The sequence below is a fragment of the Equus quagga genome, chromosome 5 (assembly GCF_021613505.1).
Source record: "Equus quagga isolate Etosha38 chromosome 5, UCLA_HA_Equagga_1.0, whole genome shotgun sequence".
Taxonomy (NCBI): domain Eukaryota; kingdom Metazoa; phylum Chordata; class Mammalia; order Perissodactyla; family Equidae; genus Equus; species Equus quagga.
In genome coordinates this window covers 20,046,841-20,067,929 of record NC_060271.1, presented here as the reverse complement: position 1 = coordinate 20,067,929, position 21,089 = coordinate 20,046,841, and the positions used below count along the sequence as shown (strand labels likewise).

The window sequence follows — 21,089 nt, the reverse complement described above, 5'->3', positions numbered from 1 at the left end:
GAAAAAGAAGGTAAAAGATCTCATAAATACTTTCTTATATTGATAACGTGTTGAAAAGATAACATGTTGCATATATTTGGTTAAATAAAAGATCAAATTAACTTCACCTGTTTCTTTTTATTCTTTAAGTGCGGCTACTAGAATATTTTAAATTATACAAGTGGCTCATATCATGTTTCTGTTGGACAGCGCTGGTCTAGAATGCTCCTCCTGCTCTGTCTGAACTCCTTCCACTCGTCCTTCAGAGCTGGGCTCAAACATCGCCTTCTTTGCTTCCCTGAGATAGAGTCTTTTATTTTTATTCCGTTTCATTCACTTTCATAGCTGTTTGCCAGGAGTTGCCTGCCCTGAACGCCACCTATTTGTAATTATACACTTATCTGGATGACTGCTTGATTCACACCTGTCACCTCCACCCACTTCTAAGCTCCATGAGAGCAAGGTCCATGTCTGGCTCCCCTCTGGAAACCAAACACTTCATCCAGAGCCTGGTGCACGGACGGCTACCAGTGGGCACTTCAGAATGCCACCCGAGGCCATTCCATCCACTGTTCTGCCTCTGGATCTGACCATCCCCAACCGTCTCAGAGAGCCTCAGCACTCCCTGCCCTAGTGCGCCCTTCAGCATGTAGATTCTACCCCTCCCGGATGGAAAGTCTTCCTTTATAGCTGACTAGAAGTCCTCCTGCTGCAAGCTGGCCAAGACCCTTCACTCAGTCCTTAGAGGGGATCAGAGCAGTGTTTCTCAAACTTGAATGTGTGTGCCAGTCCCCCGGAACCTTGTTAAAATGCAGGCCATCAGGTCTGGGATGGGGCCTGAGATTCTCATTTCTAACAAGCTGCCCGAGGATAACGTTGATGCTGGGCCACACTCTGAGTAGCAAGGATGTAGAAAAGCTGCTTATCACCCTGAGTAACCCCAAAGTTTTCTTCCTGCTCTGGACCTTCCACCTAGGAGGCCATTAGGGGTCTCTCAAAATTCAGCCCCGTCCCTTCCAGCTCCCGTGCGCACCCCGCCAACCCCTGTACCCTGAAAAGGAATGCGGTGTCTGTGGCTACTGTGGTCATTTGGTTTTTGTTTTTAATTTGAAATAAACCTTTAAGCAGTTTTCAGAGTCAGGGCAGCCTTGATATGGATCATGGGTGTGTAACAATACTCTCTAATGATAAAGTCACACAACTGGAAATGCTGAACAGTCCCCAAGCTTTGGCTCCTGTCTGCCACACGGGGCCAACCCTAGCAGCTCCTGAGGAGGCTCCGCTCTGCAGAGTTTGGGCTTGGACGCTGGGAGAGGTTCTCTGACACGTCCACAGGGAGCTTCGCAAACCAAGCGTGTGCTGCTGGGCCCTCTGCCAGGCAGAGATGAGCCCTCCAGCTCCCCACCCTGTTCACACAGAGATGTCCGAGGGATAGAAGTGTCTTCCAGCAGCCTCGATTGTGTGTGTGCATGTGCACGTGTGTGCATGTATGTTGGTTGCATGTTTGGACACGAGGTCTGTGTGTGTGTGTCTTTGTCCATGGATGTAAGGAGAGTGTGTGTCCGTGTTGCCCCCAGCACGCGCGTTCAGTAAAGCTTTCATCACACAGAGCAGCGCTGGACTCTTTCTGCATGGGCCCGGAGGCTGAACAATGTCCCTAGGTGGGCCCCACAGAGGTAACCGGCCCCACTGTCCCTTGGTGCTGCTGCTCTTGCTGACCCTTGCGTCTCGGAGAGCTGGCGCCCGCCTCCTTGCTCTCCTTCCTGCTCAGGTTCCTGTTGGCGTTCTCCCGCCGGCCCTGGCCTCCCTTCCGCCTCTTCTGCCCTGCAACCCCAACAGCAGGAAGAGTCAACAAAGGGCATCCTGCCACAGCAGGGGGGCCCTGGGCACGGCCAAGGGCCCCAGGAGAGGAGGGGGGAGGAAGCTGGGGGGGGCCTGGAGATGCTTCCTTACACAGTCAGGGTCCCCTCAAGGTCTTCTCTGACCAGCAGCCACTTCAGAGGACCCTGTGATGTGGGCACTGAGAGGGGGGCCCCCACACCCCTCGATGAACCAGACAGCCTCCTCTTTCTCAGGTCTTCCTCAGACCTTGGATCCAATGGACCAAGAGCATTTCCCAGATGTTCAGGGCAAGTCTCAGGACAGGCAGGGTGGCCTGCCACTCCTCCACCCCACACTACTGCCTCTGGGGCCAGCTGCCACATCATTGCCAATGCAGGCTGTATGCCCTTGGCCGGATCATCACAGCTCTCTGGATCTTAGCACCCGCTTCCACACCCCTACCTGACCTCTGGGGGCCCTTCCAGTGCCAACATCTGCTGGCTCAGAAGAAATGGAGAAACTGGAAGGATATGGACACAGAATCTTCCAGCTCCCACCACACAGAGTTCTGGGGGTTGCCCTCTGCCAGGACTTGGCACTGGTTTGCACAGCAGAGGGTCTTGAGTTGGGGCTCCCCATCTGGCCCTGGCTTGAGGCCCTCTCCTGGGCCACAGGCAGGAAGCACAGGTGGCCAGACCTCCTGTGGCTGTGCCTGACCCCCAACCCCAGGGAGGCAGAGGCTGCAGCTCACCCTCGGGACAGGGTATCCTCCGCACTGTGCACCTCCGGGTCTCCTTGGTGTTGGAGCAGATGGTGTGGTCCCCACCAGGGGCGTGGAGCACTCTCCGTGTCCGCTCCTCAGAGCCCTTCCGGAAACCACACAGCTTCTTCTTCTTGGAGCACGGCCCCCACAGGGACCACTCACTCATTTCACATTGTGCTGGCAGGAAGGGAGGGAAGATGGAAAGAAGGAAGAGGAGGAGGGGTCACGTCTCCTCTCCTGGCCCAGAACTCCCCAGGGCAGCCCCTCCCACCTGCCTTGGGCTGGAGGCATCTTTAGTCCAGAGGGTGGGAAAGTCCTGAGAGAAACCTCAGAGGGTGGTCGTGGGGTAAGCTTTCTTGGCACAGGGCCCCAGCCCGGCTGTCCCTGCTCAGATCTCCCGGCCCTGCCCCTCCCGGGATCTGGACCCTCTGCTGCGCCCCCCACACCTACCAGGACTGCTGCACTCCATGGTGCCGTTGGCCGCTGCAGAGCCCTCGGGACAGGCCGGGTAGCAGCGGCCCTTGTGCAGGTACAAGCTCTCCTTACACTTGGTGCAGAAGTTGTGGCTGAAGCAGGCCTCGCAGTGCTCAATCTTGCATTCTGAGGGGAGGACCAGACTGGGGGTTCTGGCTCAGCCTCGAGTGGACACATCCTCTCATCCCTATCCCCACTGCCCACCCATCCACACCCCGCCACACAGGACGGGACTGGGTCTGGAGCAGTGACTACTGCAGAGGAGCCTTGGGAGGAAGAGGAAGGAAGGCAAGGATGGGGTGGGGGAGGGGTGGCTGAAGGGGCCACTCCTGAGGGCCTCCTGGGACTCCTGCCATGGTCAGACAACCCCAACCCAATCCCAGGCCCTGGAACCAAGAGAGCCGATTTCACAGGAGGGGGCAGGGTTCTCTTCAATTAGTGAGGGTGATAGAGGAGGGTCCCAGCATCTCATGGCACTCCAGAGGATCAAACTGAGGGACACAATGACCCCCCAAGAGTGGCTATGTGGTCTCCTCTTCGCCCATTGCTGGGCATCCACAACACCCCAAACCCTGGTCCTCCTCCTGCCCAGGTCAGAAAGAATCAGCTTGGAGGAGGCAGGAGCAATCTCAGGGCAAATTCCTCTCTCTCTGCAAGACCAAGTTCCAGGAACCACCTTGGTCCGACTCCTGGGTCCCTCTCTGATCCCCTCCTGCCAGCTCTCCCTCCTCAGGGGAAGTAGCAGGGGTGGGGAGGGGGCTTGCCGGCTAGGCTGGAAGCAGGCAGGGTGCTTCACGATCCCTCCCTTCCCAGACTGTGGGTGGGGCTGCCTGCCTTCCAGTCTCTGGCACCTGAAGCCTGGGCTGCCAGTTTCCCAGGAGCTGGCACAGCCAGGAACTCCTACCCCAAAAACCCTGAGGACCAAGAGGGCAGCCCCAGGGTGCTACGTCCATCCTCACAAGCTCCCTGCCCCCACTCCTCCCTCCCCTGTGCCTCCTAGTTCCTGACTCCCGGTTTGGTTGCAGGTAAAAGATGAACAAAAATAGCAACAATAGCAGCTACCATTGTTTGAGTGCCAGACACTAAGAGCTTTCCATATGCCTCTCACAGCAACCTTAGGAGATAAAAACTAGTCCTCCCATTTTGAAGATGAGGTTTTGAGAGGCTGTGACTTGCCCAAAGCCACACAATGAATAAATAGCAGAGTTGGGATTAGAACCCGAGCTGGGTGAGCTTGGGCCCATCACTTCCCCTCCAGGCCTCAATGTTATCAGCTGTAAAAAGGGTACCATCACTTAGGTCCCAGCTCCCTCCAAAGGCTGTTATGAGGCTCAACTGAATTAGATCTGGAATGCATTCTAAACACCAAGGCACTGAACAGATGGGAGGGGGCATTGGCATTATTCACTGGAGTGTGTTCATTGTGTGTCCCCCACCATGTCACAGCTGAGACGGGATGGAGGTGTGACAGCACGTGCCTTGGAGCACATGGAACTCTGACTGGTGTGGGAGAGTGGAGCTGTGTAAGAAGCCCTGGGGAAGAAGGGGTGGGGGGAGAGAAGGCTGACCAGGGCTTGAATTCCCATGCTGTCAATGGACGCAGCAGTGGTTTTTAAGCGGAAGTGTGATTGCGTACGTTGTGTGTTTCAGAATCTCATTTATGGCTACAGTGCAGAGGGAAGGCCAAAGGGAACCAGATGAGGTTGGAGGACAGTCAACAGGCAATGCGATGGTCCAGGAGAGAGGTGATGGAAACCTGGACAAGACAGTGGGAGTGAAGATAGACAGGAGATGGAGCAGGGACGACTCGGTTATTGGATGGATGGGGGGTGGCACAAATGAGAGGCTGGCTCTCAGGTCTGTACCTTGGGTGATGGCTTGGGACACTGAGAGTGACCTGTGGGAATACAGGTCAGTGCAGGTTTGGAGGGAGGAGGCGTGGTTCTGATGTGGACACACGGAGTTGGAAATGTGGCTGGGATATCTGGGGGAGATGTCTGGCCAGCAGCTGGGTGCTTGAATCAGAAGCCTTCTCTCCCTTCCTCAGTATCCCCTCTACTCCTCCTGCAGGCCACCAACAATTCAAAGCACCCGCCCCCAGAGTCCAGAGCCTCTACTGCCCTTCTCCAGCCCTGCCCACACTCACTGATGCACTTGTTCATGTCGGGGTTGCGGGCATCGAAGTATCCAGGTGGGCAGGACGGCAAGCAGACGCCCACCTGGCGGATGTCGTTCCTCTCCAGCAAGATGAACAGCTTGGGCGAGCACTTGAGGCAGCCGTTGACCTCAGAACAGAGCTCACAGCCTTTGGCACAGGCCTGGCTCCCCTCGGTGCTGACTGTAAGGGTGGAACAGGAGTGAGAGGCAGCTGTAGGAGAGACCTCCCTCCTTCCCAGGCTCCCGCAAGGACGGGAAGTAAGTAGATAGGAGTTTCATACTATCGAATGGATGCGCTTCTCAGAAAGCACAGACCAGGCTGGCAGCTCTCTGTCTGCAAGGCTGCTTTATAAACCTCCCCAGGATCCTCTCTCATGGGAACTAGCACAGATGCTGTCCATCGTAAATGCCTCCCTAGCGCCAGGGACAACACAAGCTCACCCTCCAGGCTGGCTCCACCATCCCCAGAGAGGCCACTGAAGCTGCGCCCTTCCTGGAATTTACCCCTACCCTCCCCAGAGGAAGAGAAGCTCAGCCTCAGGTATGGGAGGAGGGTTTTTTCTCCTTGAGGAAGTTTTAAGGACAAGAGGGATGATGGATTAAACTGAGAAAAAGACCACCTGTCCAGAGATCAGAAGACACCGAGAGTCACTAGGTCTAAACAGTGGTTTCAACCAGAGATGATTCCGCTCCCCGGGGACACTTGGCAATGTCCAGAGACATTTTTGATTGTCACACTGGGGAAGGAGGTTGCTACTGGCATCTGGGGGACAGAGGCTGGGAATGCCACTAACCGTCCTACAACGCATGGGGCAGCCTCCACAACAAATTATCTGGTCCAAAATGTTATCTGGTGCTGAGGTTGAGAAACCCTGGCTTAGAATCATCCTTGGATGCAGTGTCCTCTCCAGCCCCGGCAGTGAGGCTCAGACCTCCGGTCCAGGTCCCTCAACCATTTGTCCAACCAGCACTCACTGAATCCCACCCAGGTACCATGTGAGGGGCGAGCGCTGGGGATGTGGAGGCAAAGACGCCTGGCCACTCTGAACTGGTCTTTCAGTCAAGCAGAGAGACCTGCAAACAGGTAAATGCGGACAGCCACAAGGCCAAGCAATAGTGGACTCAAAAAGAAGGACGGGAAGGAGTGACAAAGGAGGGGCCCTCCTTTGGGGCCAACTCTTGAAGAATTAGTAGAGATTTGTCCATTAGGAAGTAGAAATAAGGGCCCTCTAGCAGCAAGGCCACAGAGGCGTCAAACAACTCAAGGGGAAGTGCAGGTAATTTGGGGTGCAGGAGGGGTGGGGAGGAGAGTGTGAAAGATAAGGTGTCTGATCTTGAAAGGCCCTTTACATCATGCTAAAGGACTCGAACTTGATCCTGCCAGGCAGCGTTTCCCCAGGAGTATTCCTCGGACCACGATTCCCCTAGATGTTCATAGGAGGATGTGGAGAAAAGGCCACCGCACCAGGTAAGACTGGGAACCACTGGGACCCACAAGTCTAAACAGGATTCTTCACCGTGGGGCTTCTTGCCCCTTTCATTACGCTCCTGTGCAGAGTGACTCTCCAAGAGGGGGACAGAGTGAGCTGCATTTCCCAGACATTTTGGCCACAGAACCTTTATTTTGCAGAGTTTTTCTTGGGACCTTTCTCAGAGGTGATTAGACAACAGGGAGCCATTGGCAAGTTTTAAGCAGGAGCAAGATCTGGTCTGATTTACATGTTGGAAAGGTTCTCCCCGCAGCCTGGGTGGGGACCAGAGACTGAAGGACCATCTCGGGGGAGGCTGACATGATCATCCAGGTGAGAAAGATGAGAAAGTCTTAAATCAGATTCTGTTCAGTGGAGATGGAGATAAAAGGATTTGAGAGATGCTTAGGGAACACAATCGGTATGGCCAGAGCGACCAATAGGAGGGGGGAGGTGATTCCCAAGGTTCTTGCCTAGAATATGGGTGAACAGTGGGGCCAGTCACTAAGAGAAGCCCGTGGAAGAGAAGTAAGTTGAACAGGAAGGAGAGTAGTCACAAGCCACTCACGAAGAAACAGGGAGCGGGGAGCTGTTGATACAGGCTGGAGGCAGAGAGCTGGGGAATCAGAACAGAGCCACAGGAGAACGTGCAGCGTGCTGGACCCAGAGCTCAGACTTCAGAGTCGGCTGAGCCTAGAACCAAGTCCCCTGCCTGGGACCCAGGGCAAAACACTGCCTCTTGTGTGCCTCCCTTCCCACCACCGAAAAAGGGAGATGAGGATGCCCACTCCTGTTGGGAGGAGCACCTGCTCTGGGAATAGTCCCTGATTTCAGAACAGGAGAACAAGTGAGAGCTAGGAAGGCAAGCAGAGATGGGAAGAGGAGATTAACCATCACAACGATAATAATAACAACAAAATCATCATGATAACACTGGCAGCTGATTACTAAACATTGAACACTTGTTCTGTGGCGGACATTGCTCTTAGTGCCTTACAAGCATTTGCTCATTTATTCCTTACAACCCACGAAGTAGATAGTATTATTTTTTTAATCCCCCTTTTTACAGATGAAGAAATAGAGAGGTTAAATGACTTGAACAAGCTTCACAGCCAGTATGTGTCCCAGGCAGAGGGAACAAAGTTTATGAAGGCCAGGGGTAGGACAATATGAGCTGACAGGGAAGCTGAAAGTATAGTGAGGCTGATTGTTTTTAAATAGAGGATTTATTTGTATCGAGTCAATGTTGCCATTTAATTAATCAATAAATTAAAAAATTCATATCGTTCTTGCTGGCTTGGTCATTGCAAGGTCAAAAGCACCCCAAATGTCATATTGAAGTTATAAGGAAGTTCTGGGGATTATTTTCCCAATTTGGGCCTTTATTCAGCTGTATTACAAATTAATAAGTGACTGTAGATTTTAGGTACCATTTCTACTTCAAAGACACTAAATTGTAACTCAAGTTTTTGGTTAATTCATTGTTGAAATTAAGTCAGGCAGGTGTCCCATTTGCAGGCCTCTGTAGCTATGTTCCTGGACTTATTTATTCCTTCCTTATCACTTTTTTTTTTTTTTGAGGAAGATTAGCCCTGAGCTAACATCTGCTGCCAATCCTCCTCTTTTTGCTGAGGAAGACTGGCCCTGAGCTAACATCCATGCCCATCTTCCTCCACTTTATATGTGGGACGCCTACCACAGCATGGCTTGCCAAGCGGTGCCATGTCCGCACCCGGGATCTGAACAGGTGAACCCTGGCCGCCGAGGGACAAGATGCAAACTTAAACACTGTGCCACCCGGCCGGCCCCCCGTTATCACTTTTGTTAAGGACAGATTTGCAAAAGGTCTTCCCAGAATCCCATTGCCCACCTCCCATTCAACCAACAGATCTGTGTGTGTGTTTTTCTTCAGAGCTATCAGTGACACAGCAAGAGACAGTGTGGCACGCACGGGGCAAGATGAGGAAGGGTCTTGAACCCGTATAAAGGAGTTCAGACATTATCCTAAAGGCGGTGAGAAATCACTGGGGGCTTTAAAACAGGAGACGTGGTCAGGATTCCATTTTTGAAAGATCGCTCTGCAGTGTGGAGGATGGATCACAGGGAGCGCAAAACTGGAGGCAGGAGGACTCCCAGGTTCAAAGAGACGGAGCTGAGCCAAGAGGATGGAAAGGAGGAGACACATGTAAGATATTCAGGTAGTGAAATCAACAAGGCTAGGTGATGGATTGGACCATCCATGGGGGTGAAGGCGTGGGGAAGCACAAGTCGAGGGTGACTCCAGGTGTTGGGCTTGTGTGGCGGGGTAGCTGTTGGCCCTTCACTGAGAGAGGGACCACGGGAGGAGACCCAGCTAAGTTTTAGATGTGTTGAGGTTGTGGTTCCTGTGGGACCCCCAGGGGAGGATGTCTATTAGGCAGCTGAACCTGTGGGTCTGGAACTCAAGAGAAACGTCTTAGCTGGAGGTTGAGACTCAGAGTCCTTAACATGAAAACTGTCATCAAAGGCATGGAGGGCCATGAGATGGCAAGGAGAGTGGGGATCAAGGGTGAGAAGAGGAATCAGACACTGAAGAGAAGGACAGAAAAGGAAGGGTCAAGAGGCTGAGAAGGGGCAAGAAGACAGGTAGGAGACGCTCAAAAGCATATGGAGTCATGGAAGCCAAGAGAAGAGCACACGCTACAGAGGAGGCATCTCAACGTGCCAAGATGAGACGTTGTGTAAGGAATCAGCAACAAACAGGTTGCTGGTGCCCATGGTGGGGTGGAGAGCAGAGGGCAGTGGGAGGAGTCCAAGGAAGGTGCAGGACTAGAGCCATCTCATTCGGGAAATTGGTGGTGGAGACGGGGAGAGAACTCAGGGGTCCGTGCTGGGAGCCGTTGTTGGTGTTTGAATCCGCGGGGTGGAAGGCAGCCCAGGCAGAAGCTGTGCAGCTGGAGGAGAGGTCCAAGGGCTGAGGCTGGGGCAACACTCACGTTCCACAGACAAGCAGAGGAAGAGGGGCTCAGAGAGAAGCTGAGAAGGAATTGTTGAGAGGCGGGAGGAGACTGAGGAGAGTGGGGAGAGAAACCAAGCTGGAAAGGTAGACGTCCGCAGGAGTTGGGCCGGGAGGAGACCCCGCCAGTGAGACTTGGTCAGGTCTCATCACACTTGCATTAGGAGCTGACTAGGGGACCTGGAGATGAGCAGTTTTGGAGGAGTGGTGAGGATGAGAGCCAAACCACCGTGGGCTGAAGAGTGAGCAGAAGGCACAGAGGGTGGAGGGTAGAGTGAGGAGGGGGTCAGAGAGCACAGAAAGAGACAGAGAGGAGAGACAGCTGGGAGCAGAGGCTGTGTTCACAAGACTCAGAGGCAGGGTAAGTGATGGAGGAGTGAAGACCCAGGGATACAGAGGGTCAAGGGTCAGAGCTCAGGCAGTAAGGCTGGCCTGGGTTAGAGGGAGGGACAGCGGGGTGGGGGTGGTCAGGGGCAAGGACTGAGGGAGCTGAGCCCCATGAGGAAGAGGGAGGGGGCTCAGCAAAGAGGAGAGGGGCTCAGTGATGGGGAGGAGTCAGTTCAATGAGGAAGGGGACAGGAAGCCAAGGTATTCTCAGCTTAGAGAGGCAAGTGGATGGGCAGTGAAGGGATGGAGAGCCAGAGGGAGAGGGGGTCTGGGGGGGGTGCGGGGGAGGTCCAAGGAGTATGGTAGGGGGTGGGGGGGGGTTACAGAATGATTCAAAAGGAGAAACCAAGGTTCATTCATTCCACAGACGTTCCCTGTACACCTAATACATGCCCAGGACTGCTAGGAGCTGGGGATGCTGAGGCATAAAGAGAGGCCCACCCAGGCGTGCGGGAAGCAGGGCTGGCTACGCCCTGTGGTGAACGGAGGAGCAATGGAGGGTACTCCCTCACCCAGCCGGCTAGGTGAAGAGGGTGTGCCAGCCAGGAGAAGAGTCAGTGCAAAGGCTCTGAGACACCAAAAGTGCTAGTGCATCCACAGAATGGCAAACAGGGCTGTATTCCAGGGGCAAGGAAAGAGACCCCAGAAAGGCGTGCTCAGATTTAGTTTGAAAGTCTCCATCTGGCTCCCGCACATATGACACAGGGGAGGCAGCCCTGCAGGGTCGTAGCCTGGCTGAGGAGGCTGGGTGGGCTCAGTGAGGGGAAGGGCGCTCAGAGTAGAGATGGAGCCTCCCTCCCAACTTCTTCACAAACCCGCCCCCCCACAGCTCTGCCCCCGCCCCCCACTCCCTCCATCCCAAGCGCTCAGTGAAACCCACTTCCCTGAGCCAGGAGGGCAAGGCTGTGCCCTCCTCGTTTCTCTGCTGCTTCTCCGGCTCCTTCATCCTAGTCCAAACCCCTTTCGAGTCGATGTTCCTTTAATTAGGTCTTGCCCCTGGGTGGCTCAGTGACTGCCTCCTCGAAGAATGGCTTCTGGTCACAGTCCCTTCTCCTCCAGCTTTCTCACCTCCAAGGATCTTACTAAAATCAAAGCTCTGATGGTGTCACACCCCCTGCCTAAAATCCATCAATAGCTCCCTGTGGCCTGCAGAATTAAGACACAGCTCCTCCACCTGGCCTAACAGGCTCCCATGAGCTGATCCCACCTGGTTCATCTCCTAAGCAATATGGAACTATTTTTGTTTCTCTGGTCACATCACTCTACTTCACATCTCTGTGCCTTTGTGCACGTTGGTCCTACTGCCTGGAGCACTCCCTGCCTCCTCCTGAGCCTGACGAACTCCTTCAAGCCTCAGAACTAAAGTCACCTCCTCCAGAAAGTCTCCCCTGATCACACCTCCCAGCAAAGTCTAGATGGAGCATTTCTCTGTGCTCCCCGGCCCCCAGTACTGGACTTGAATCCATCACAGTAGATATCACCTCGCATCATTATTATCTGCTAAGAGGTCTTTGTCTCCCACTAGAAAGAACTTTGGAGGGTGGAGCCTGTCTTTTTTCTGAATGGGAGCCCAGTGAAGGGGTGAAGCTCCACAAAGGGATGGGGTCCCCCCAGAGGTAGGGTTGAGGATGTGGTGAGACAGAGGCTCCGGGAGGGGAGTACACCGATGAAGGTCACTGAGTGTTCGATAAAACACGGGGAGTGGGATTGGAAAGGAGTGAGGGGCCCAGGGTGGGTTCAGTGAGGGTCAATGAGGGGTGGAGAGGAACTTGCCACGACCCAGAGGAGGGCTGACCTTGGTTTGGGGTGGTATCTAGCCTTGCAGGATCTCGATTTGGTAAGAGACCTGAGCTCAGTTGGCGGGGGAGGTGGTGACAGGGAATGGGGCCTCAGTGAGGAGGCGAGGAAGTGGGCGGGCAAGGACCCCTCTCAGGGCACATGCTCTCCCAGGAGCTGTGTCTGTTCGGGGCGCCCAGGGTCATCCCCGGTGTGCCCCCCTGAGAAGACCCAGCATCCTTTACCTCAGCTGGGAGTTAGTTTAGATCTTCACTTTTTCTCCCCTGGCCCCAAATAGCCTTTAACTGGCCAGTTTGCCTCCCACCTAAGCCACCTCCCCTGACCTCTTCCTGCGGCTGGACCGTGCTGCCCCCTGATTAAAACCTCTCAGTGGCTCCTCATTACTCACAGCTCAAGTCAGGTGAAATGCAAACTCCCCAGCCCGGCAAGTACAGAGCACTCCCCGTCTGACCTCTGCCCACTTCCGCAGCATCACGCCCAGAACGGCTCTGCTCCCTCAGCCCCAGGCAGCTTTCATGGCTCTATCCTAAGGCGTGGTAGGTTTTTTGTTTTAGCAGCACAACCTTTCTTTCCAATAGAAAAGACCCTCCAAGCATAAAACAGATGTGAGCCCAGCCGCTCCAGTTACAACCCGAGGGCTCCCCAGATCTCCACCTATGAACCATTCCTCCAGCTACTCCCAGCTGCACGCCATCACCTGAACAGCCTCTGCTCCCTCCTGGCTCCACACCTTTGGACATGCTGTTCCCTCTGCCTGGAATGCCATTCCCTCTCACCCACCCTCACTCCCTTGCCTGGAGATCATCTACTCAAAACACAAGCCAGGAGTCGCTCCTCTGGGCTCTCCCAGCCCCCCACGGTTCCTCCTGTCACCGCATTCACAAACCAGATAGAAATGCTCTCCTCCCCACTCGCCCGTGGACTCCTCAAGACTCATCTCTGTGTCCCACAGCCAGGCTCAGTAGGTTCGCAGTGGACGTTTGTGGAATGGCCCAAGGAACGAATGAGGCTTCAGTGAGGGAAGATGGTCAGTGCGGGTGGAGGATGGGACAGTGAGAAGGGGCAAAGAGGCGGCACCAGCTTCCGGAGGAGTCAGGGTTCAGTGAAGGATGGGGGTTTCATAGGGCACAGGACTGAGTGAGGGGGCCCAGGAATCAGATAGGAGAAGAGACTCAGTAAGGGGAGGGGGCACTCTGCGAGGGATGGTGAGGGAATGAGGCCTTGGTGAAGGCAGGAAATCCAGACGGGAAGGAGGTCAGCAGAGGGTGAGGCGCAGCGAGCAAAGAAGAGATTGTGAGGGCAGAGGGGCTCCAGGGTGGGGAGGGGTCCTCATGAGTGGAAGAGGAGGAGGATGCCCTGCCAGGGTTTGTAACTCATCACTAAACAGTTCTTTGCTCAATTTCTCCCCCAACAGGCAGGGAGATGATCACTCAGACCGGAGAACAGTCATTTCTGAGCTCAGAACTGGTGTGTGGCTCCAAATCGGAGCTCTACTCGGTGGCATCCAGCTGCCCTCCTGACGTGCCATCACGAGATGGGGGACAGAGCTGAGGCCTGTATCCACAGCAAGCCCACCTCTGCCCCCAGGCTGCCCACTGCCTCTCTACGTGGTCGGGAGGCCAGAGCAGCCACATACGGGTGTCTTAGTCCTCTTTCTTCCCTCCCCCACCCCCCTAAAACCCTAGGGCAAAAAGGTGCACACATTGTTTATATAACAATGACATGCATCCCAAAGTCTATACAGAACTTGGTATTTTACAAAGGTTTCACGATAGATACCCCTATCATCTCAGGTAAGCCTTACCGTATTCCTATCTAAGTATGCTTGTGGTTTATGGTCATTATTTAACAAGTATTGCCTAGCAAGCTCTATCCTCATCCCTCTCTGAGCCTCTGTCCATTTTGGACCCTCATGGCATCCTGAGTCTTTCCCCACACCTCACTCCAGCCTCAGATCTCACCATCAGGGATGTCTGTCACTCACACCACCTGGCAATAAAGATGGGGTTACACGCTGCCGAGGCTGTGGGATGTGGCTTTTCAAAGCAGACACATCAAAACTGCTGCATTTGATTGGGCATTACTGGGACTGGCCTGTTCTGATGGCCCGGCTGGTACTTTTTTTTTTCAGTACAAAAGACTCGAACCCAGGTCTTCTGACCCCCCAGTTTAGGTGGGTGTGCACCTCTGCATGTGTGAGTGGAAGCGGGACCACAAGGCTGTGAGTGGCTCCTCTCGTCCTCTCTCTCATCTCGGAAATAGAGGAGACCGATTATAAACCGCTAAACCGCATCTGGCCCGGGGAGTCCAAAACACTGGCCACAACAGATGAGAAGGGAGGAAAATGAAGGGCTCGCTGCTGATTAAACGTAACCGTCTCTAATTGTTCGTTAAGCCAGGGATTTTCAGCTTCACCAGCTCTCTGAGCTTCTCTCCCTGGGCTGGGTTCTGGCCTTGGCCGCTCCCGTGGAGACCCAACAAAACGCCACTGCCTTTCAACCTTTCCTGGCAGGCCTCGGTCTGCAGGCCTCCAAAGCGGAGCAAGAGGTGGTTGGGCTAGATTTCAGAGGAGCTGCCTGCCTGTGGGCGTGACATCTCTCCCTTACCGGGGATGCTGAGAGACAGACAGGCCTTGGGGTCTGCAGCACAGGCCTCCAGCCCACTCCCTAGCATGGGTCGCTCACACAGAGTAGCCATTCTCCAACATAATGTGTGTGAACTGAACCCTCATCCCTGAAGACATTGGCAGTGGCAAGAGGACCTCCCTCAGGACCGCCTAGGACAGGAATCTGCGAGGGGCGGCGAGGGCGGTAGAGACAGGCTAACCTTGAACTCTTATCAAGCTCTGTTTTCAAGAAGACTGGGCTCGAAGGAATTAGGAGACCTGGGTTCCAACACTGACTGTGTGTCCTTGTGCCTGTCATCTCTTCTCCTTTCTTAGCCTCAGTTTCCCCATCTGTACAATGATACGATTTATTTTATTTTAAGCTGTGAGAACTCTTTCTTCCAATGACATCTTACACGGAGTCTTATGGAAAGCAGGGAAGAGTGGAGCCGCTCTGGTTGGGAGGGCAGGGGGGCTAGACTGCCATCCACTTGCCTCCCCGTCACCCCCCCCCCACACACACACCCCACCATGCAGCTCCCTGAATACCACTGGGCTGGGCTAAAAACCATGATCTGGGCAGGGAAGGCAGTTGCCCATCGCCAAGCTGTGCAGAGTTCCCTGCCCCAAAGGAGCCACCAGTAAAAGAAAGGAGCCCTGGACTCCCGTCAGTGCGGAGGGGACCGCGCATCCCTGGCTGCGGGGCCAGCAATCATCTCCATGGATACCACACAAAGCTGGTGTCATGTCAAAGGGCATAATCCACAAACTGGATTCTCACAAGAGAGGGGTTAATCTAGAAAGCAGAGTCTACAAAGGGGAAAATAGGCAAAAGGAGTGATCTATAGAGTGGGTAATTTCAACAAATTAATCCACAAACTGGATAATCCACAAGTAGGATAATCTACCGAGTAATGTACAAAGGTGTATAAAGTAGAAATCTGCAATGGTCACCACAGAATGAAACTAGCACAGGCCCCCTCCCACCCCCAAGGCCCTCAGTGGTCCAGCCCCGCTCCAGTACTCACTCCGCCTCTGCCTCTTCCCCTTGATCCCCCGGCTGCCGGCAGCGAGATGCATCCAGCTCAGAACCAGGGCCACCACACACAGCCCAAGCTGCATAGTCACTCGCCAGCTCCAGGCCCCTGGTGGGAGGGGTGGTCTCTGGGGAGGTGGGGTGGACGGCGCAGGGCTCTTGCTAACGCCTCCGGGGCTGGGTCAGCAGCAGGAGGCCCAGGCCTGGGCTGGATCCCAAATCCACCATAATCTCAGCTGGGGACAGAGAGGGTGCGGGGAGCCCACTTTTCCATCAGCCCATAAGGAAGTCCAGAGAGCTTCCCTCAAAGGCACCTCGGGGTGTCACATGGGATAACTCTTTGTCACTTCAGCAGGGACACCTCCAAAAACCAACCTGTTGAGGGATGAGAGAGAAGGGTTAATTCTGGGGTACCATAGGGCCCCCCAACCTATGCCTCCTACCCTCCCATGTCCCCTACCTAGGAGACTGTGAGAACTCAGAATGTTTGGACATTACAAGCTACCCACCTGGCACCCCTGTAGAAGAAATCTACTGCTTTTCCTATCTTGTGGAATTCCCTGACCTGGGACTGGAGCCGGCTACCCAAGTAGCTAGAATACGGTGGACACTCAAATAAAACTTGTGGATCACGGGAAACCAGCTGACCCCACCCCTGCCCAATGTTGGTCAGTTCTAGCTGGAAGTTCTTCTTTAGGTCTGCCCTGCAGACCTCACGCTGCAGTAATAGCCTGTCTCTCGAAGAGGAGCTCTATCTGTCTTTCTGTGAGTGACCCCTCAGCCTTCTCTTCCCAGTGCTGAGTCACCCCTGTGCCTTTCACCTGTCCTGGAGCTAGAGCAGTGGCCCCTGACAAGCTGGCAGACTCTGCGTGGCCCTCTGGGCTTGGCGGGAGAAAAGGAAGTAAGGCTTCCCCTGGCCACAGAAACTCTGACACAGCAGGCCCTGCGGGCCTGGCCTTTGTCAGAGGATAAAAGAGGCAGCAATGCCCGCCCTGGCCAGAGACACAGAGAATGGGGATAATCCCCCGGCCCAGCGAGGGCCAGGTCTCTGGACCCGCTGGCCCGGGGGGGTGGGGGCAGGGGGAGCTGGTCCCTCCCCAGGGAAATGTGTCTGGGAAGTTGGAGCTCAACCTGGGAGTCAGGGGACGAAAACCCCACTTCACACTCACAGGGTCGCAAACACACAGAGGCCCGCCCACACACTGCCCCACACACTTTGCTGCACACCCACTCACACTCACACGGGGACGGGAGAAACCAGCAAGCCTTCGGGAAGCTTTCTAGATGCCAGGGAGGCATCACCCTCCCACCCACTGCTCAGATGCCTTTGGACAAGTCACTTGGCCTCTCTGAACCTCGGTTTCCTCATCTATAGAGTGGGGATAAATAGCCTAGTTCACAGGCTTGCTCTGAGGGTTGGCTGCATTTTGGCTTACTAATGAGAAATCTGAAACGCTAGCGTGGAGCTGCCCCTCCCAACCCCAGTCCCAGTCCTTTTGCCCTTCACCTCTTGGGGAGGCCCCAGGAGAGCCCACCTGCATGGGAGATAAATCATTATCCCACGAGGGAGTTCAGCACCTCCCTCCTCTGCCTCTCCCACCAGCTTTGAAGGCCAGACACACTCAAGTGGTTAAGCTGCTTGTGAGAAGTGTTTACATGAGGCTGATGGATCCCACCTGGCTCTGCGGCCGGAGCCAGTGGAGATGCCCCCAGCCACCCCCAAATGCCAGCCCCTACCTGCCCCTCCAGTACTCCCTGCGTGACCTGCCAAAGCATTCCCATCCTCCCCAGCCCCCACTACACTCCCCCATCACCCACCAACTGCCGACGTCCGGCTGAGCGTATCGGACTGGGGTCTTCAGCTCCAAGTATATAGTCTCAGAGGTCGGCCGTAGAGAATGATGGTTAAGGGCAGAAACTTCAGAGTCAGATGGCCTGGCTTCAAATGTTGGCTCTGCTATTTCTTAGCTGTTACCTTGGGCTAGTTGCTTAGCTGGTCTGATCCTCAGTCTCCTTATCTGCAAGAGAGTTGTTGTTTTTTGTTTTGTTTTTTAAAGATTTTATTTTTTTCCTTTTTCTCCCCAAAGCCCCCCGGTACATAGTTGTATATTCTTAGTTGTGGGTCCTTCTAGTTGTGGCATGTGGGACGCTGCCTCAGCGTGGTTTAGATGAGCAGTGCCATGTCCGCGCCCAGGATTCGAACCAACGAAACACTGGGCCGCCTGTAGCGGAGCGCGCGAACTTAACCACTCGGCCAAGGGGCCAGCCCCAAGAGGGTTGTTGTTTTTTTATAGCTTAAATGAGTTAACACATGAAACTGCTTAGAATGGTACCTGGCACGTAGTGAGGGCTCAATTGTATATGCCGTATTTTCTATGCCCAACACTTCATCTTGTGTCTACATTCTAACGGTCATCTAAAAAGCAACATAAACAGTTTTTTTGTATCCATCTGGACCCGAACCTTCCTGCTGAGCACTGTTATGCAATTTCCATATTTGCATTTGTCTTTATGGTTGATTGCCTCGGCCCCAACGTGATCACTCAGTGATAGGGTTAACTTTTAATTGGAGCGTTTCTCAAACTGAAGTCTGAGGACCCCTGGCAGATTCACTCTCAGGGTGCCGTGAGTCCTTACACGGGGCAAACACTGGTGAAGACCATGGGAGACAAATCAGGTGTTAAACCTCAGTGAGACTTTGGTCTCACCGTGTGATCAGTACCCCTGAGGTCCTGGGGGCAGAAAAAGTCCCATATGCATCTCTGCCCTCCCTATGCCGCCCTGCATGGTGCCTGGCACATCGGGGTTAGTGCTCAGCAAAGGTTAGCTCCCTTCCCTTTCCTCCCTCTACTTCTCTAAATTCCCCCTCCATCCTCCTGGGTCTTAGCTTTCACCCGAGCCCTTGCCATGCTCACCTGGACCTGGCCAGTGAGGGTCTCCTGGTCCACTCCCCCAGGAATCACTATCCAACCCTGATCTCAGCTAGGAAATGGGGAGGAGGATCTGGATCTGAATTTCACTGGAGCAAGCGACATGGGCCTCCCCGACTCATCGCTGGATAGGAAGCGATCCAAGCGCCCCTAAAAAGGTCTACCTATGGAATCAACCCTGAAAAGGAGCTAGGAGTTCACTTTACGAGGGATACAAGCAACAAAGAGGAGGGAAGCCAGGTGTCGGAGGGGGTGAACGCGAGGGCAAATGCCCCGCCTCAAGGGAGCATGTACTGTTCAACGCCAGCTGATTGTTGATAGGCAGAAATCATGGCTCAATATTACCAGATAGTCTCACTTATTAAAGGAAAAGTTGAAAATTCAGAATTTTATGTGAAATGTGCTTTTAACAGCTGGACAGGTCTCAGTCTCGGGACCCTGCAGTACCAAGCCCTGGAAGGTGACAGGTCCCTGCATCCATGTCTTTCCAGTTCATCCTTGCCCTCCTCCCACCCCCCTGCAGTGGGCACACACACAGACTGCCGGGCAGACTCGGGCTGTGAGAGGAGATGGGAGCTGCTGACTGTCTGTAAGTAGCCTGTTTCATTTCTATTAGTTCCTCTGTCTGATTTCCTCTGCCCCGTGGGCTATATAGCACGAGCAGTCCACTTTTTGAGGCCCGTTCCCCTGCACAGGCAGAGCCAGCGAGGAGAAGTGCTGGCAATGATCAAGGTCTCAGGCATCCGTGGGGGTGAGGAAGGGCATTTTGTCTCTGCCAGGGTGGGAGTGAGGGATCCACATTCACTACGTGCCTGCACCACCTGCCACGTGCTAGGCCCTCGCTCACTCCTCACTCCAACTCTGGGAGGAAGGCAGAATTATTCCCATTTTACTGGTGCTGAGAGTTTAAAGGTCTTAGGGTTACAATCAAGTCAGTGAGCAATGGTTTGCCACTCAGGACTGGGTATCTGGAGGGCCCGGCAAGGGGCAGGAGCTGAAGGATGTGGGGCATGACGCAGCTTGGGGAATAGGCGACAGAGGTCGGGAAGGCTGCAGGAGACAGAGCCAGAGCTGGGGCGGGAGATCAAGGAGAGAGGAGCTCCTGCTAGGTGGTCCAGGGAGGGGAGGACACAGGCTGGAGAGGGGGACACAGCTGGGGGTGGAGCTGAGGGCAGGACTCAGTTCCCTGGAGAAGGCTGGAATAACTTTCACCTTTCTGCCTGCAACACTATCAGGACAAATTGGTACTCCGTCTGAGGCCGGATACGCACCCAAAAATGTAAACCATCCCGATAATTTCTCATTAGTCCTCCCCGGGACCTGCTGCGGGTGGAGAGTTTGGGCCATGGAGCGGGCTGGCCGGCAGGGATCAAAGAATTGCTGGGCTGGGGGTGGGACCAAGTACTACGTGCCTGCCCGACCCGTCGGGATTAGCGTGTCCGCCAGAGCCAAGCCAGGTGCTGGGCCCCCTCTCCGCGCCCCAACACCAGGGGCAGCGGGGAGAGGCTCCTTCACGTCCCTCCATCATCGCTCCAAGCGCGCAAAGGCTTCTTCCCTCCCCACTATGCCAGGGAGGGCCAACAGGTGCAGGGGGAGGGGAGGCGGGCCTGAAGTCCCTGTGACTGCCCCCCCCCCCCCAAATCCAGACAACTCTGCAAGTCCGAGGGGCCGGTTTCATAAGAAAGCTCCTGCCCCCAAGGGCGCGCACCCAGAATCTGTCCTTGCTCTCCTGGGAGCCCCGGGTCAACACAGCCGCCGCCTCTCCCCAGCCAAGCCACACCATCCTCCCCTAGCGCCCGACCCCACTGGCCAGTCAGCCGCGCCACCTCGCAGCGCACCGGGGCCCGCGGCGCACGCCGCCTGCCACGTCGGACCCGGGCCCAGGCTACGGGACTGGGGTGCGGGTAACCAGGGGCCATGGGACAATCCTAGAATCAAGAGCTTCTGGATTCGGGGTGCTGGTGAATAGGGCTGGTGGACTTGGAGAATTCAGAACTACGAGTGAGGACGCTCACAGGGGGCTGCCGGGTTGAGGGGAACCCGAGGCAGCAACCAGGAGCGGACTGCCCAATGGCTTGAGGGATGACGGCGGGTGCTGGGGGTGGCAGGGCTTGCAGGAGGGGGTCCAGGAGGTGCCCTCTCCCACACTCGTTGACCAGAGAGCGGTCAGAAATTCCCTTGCTCTCACGGGCTCACCCCCGCACTCACCTCGGCCAAGCCCCGACGGGAGGGCCCGCGGCACCCAGGTCCCGGGAGAGGGGGCGCTGGGGAGGAGGACCGGGCAGCTCAGGGGGGACTCACCTCCGCGCTGCCAGCCGCGGCGGGTGCAGGCCCAGGAGGGGCGAGGGCGCGGCCGGCTCGCCTGCCCGCCCGCCGCAGGACTGTCCTGGGCGTCCGCGCTCCGCCCGCGCGTTCCCAAGTTGCTCAATCTGCGGGCGGCTCACGCCCTCCGGGGCCAGCGCCCCACCCGGCGCATCGGTCCTCGGGGCGGCCCGGTCCGGCCCTCGCTCCCCGCGATGCCCCCACGCCCGCGGTCCGCTCCCCGCTCTCCGCCCGCTGCTCGTGCTCTCCGTCGCGCCTCCGATCGGCCGGCCGGAGCTCTCAGCCCGGAGAGGGGCCGGTCCTCCGCTCGCACGAGGGAGGGAATCCCCCCCTTTGCAGTCCCACCCCCTAGCC

At 55.4% G+C, this 21,089-nt stretch overlaps 1 protein-coding gene across 2 annotated transcripts; it reads right to left on the bottom strand.

Moving 5' to 3' along the window:
• Positions 1–1,063: 1,063 nt before the first annotated feature.
• Positions 1,064–20,803, bottom strand: RSPO1 (R-spondin 1). Of its 2 annotated transcripts, none has more exons than XM_046660418.1 (7): positions 20,715–20,803; positions 17,302–17,501; positions 15,476–15,858; positions 5,184–5,375; positions 3,014–3,163; positions 2,552–2,740; positions 1,064–1,803 (listed from the first exon to the last, which is right to left on the bottom strand). In XM_046660418.1, the coding sequence occupies exons 3-7, from the start codon at positions 15,567–15,569 to the stop codon at positions 1,637–1,639; spliced, it is 792 nt and encodes a 263-aa protein (XP_046516374.1). In that variant the 5' UTR covers positions 15,570–15,858; positions 17,302–17,501; positions 20,715–20,803; the 3' UTR covers positions 1,064–1,636. The 2 variants fall into 2 exon arrangements, with proteins under 2 accessions (XP_046516374.1, XP_046516373.1); XM_046660417.1 differs by having other exon boundaries at positions 20,622–20,749.
• Positions 20,804–21,089: the final 286 nt, after the last annotated feature.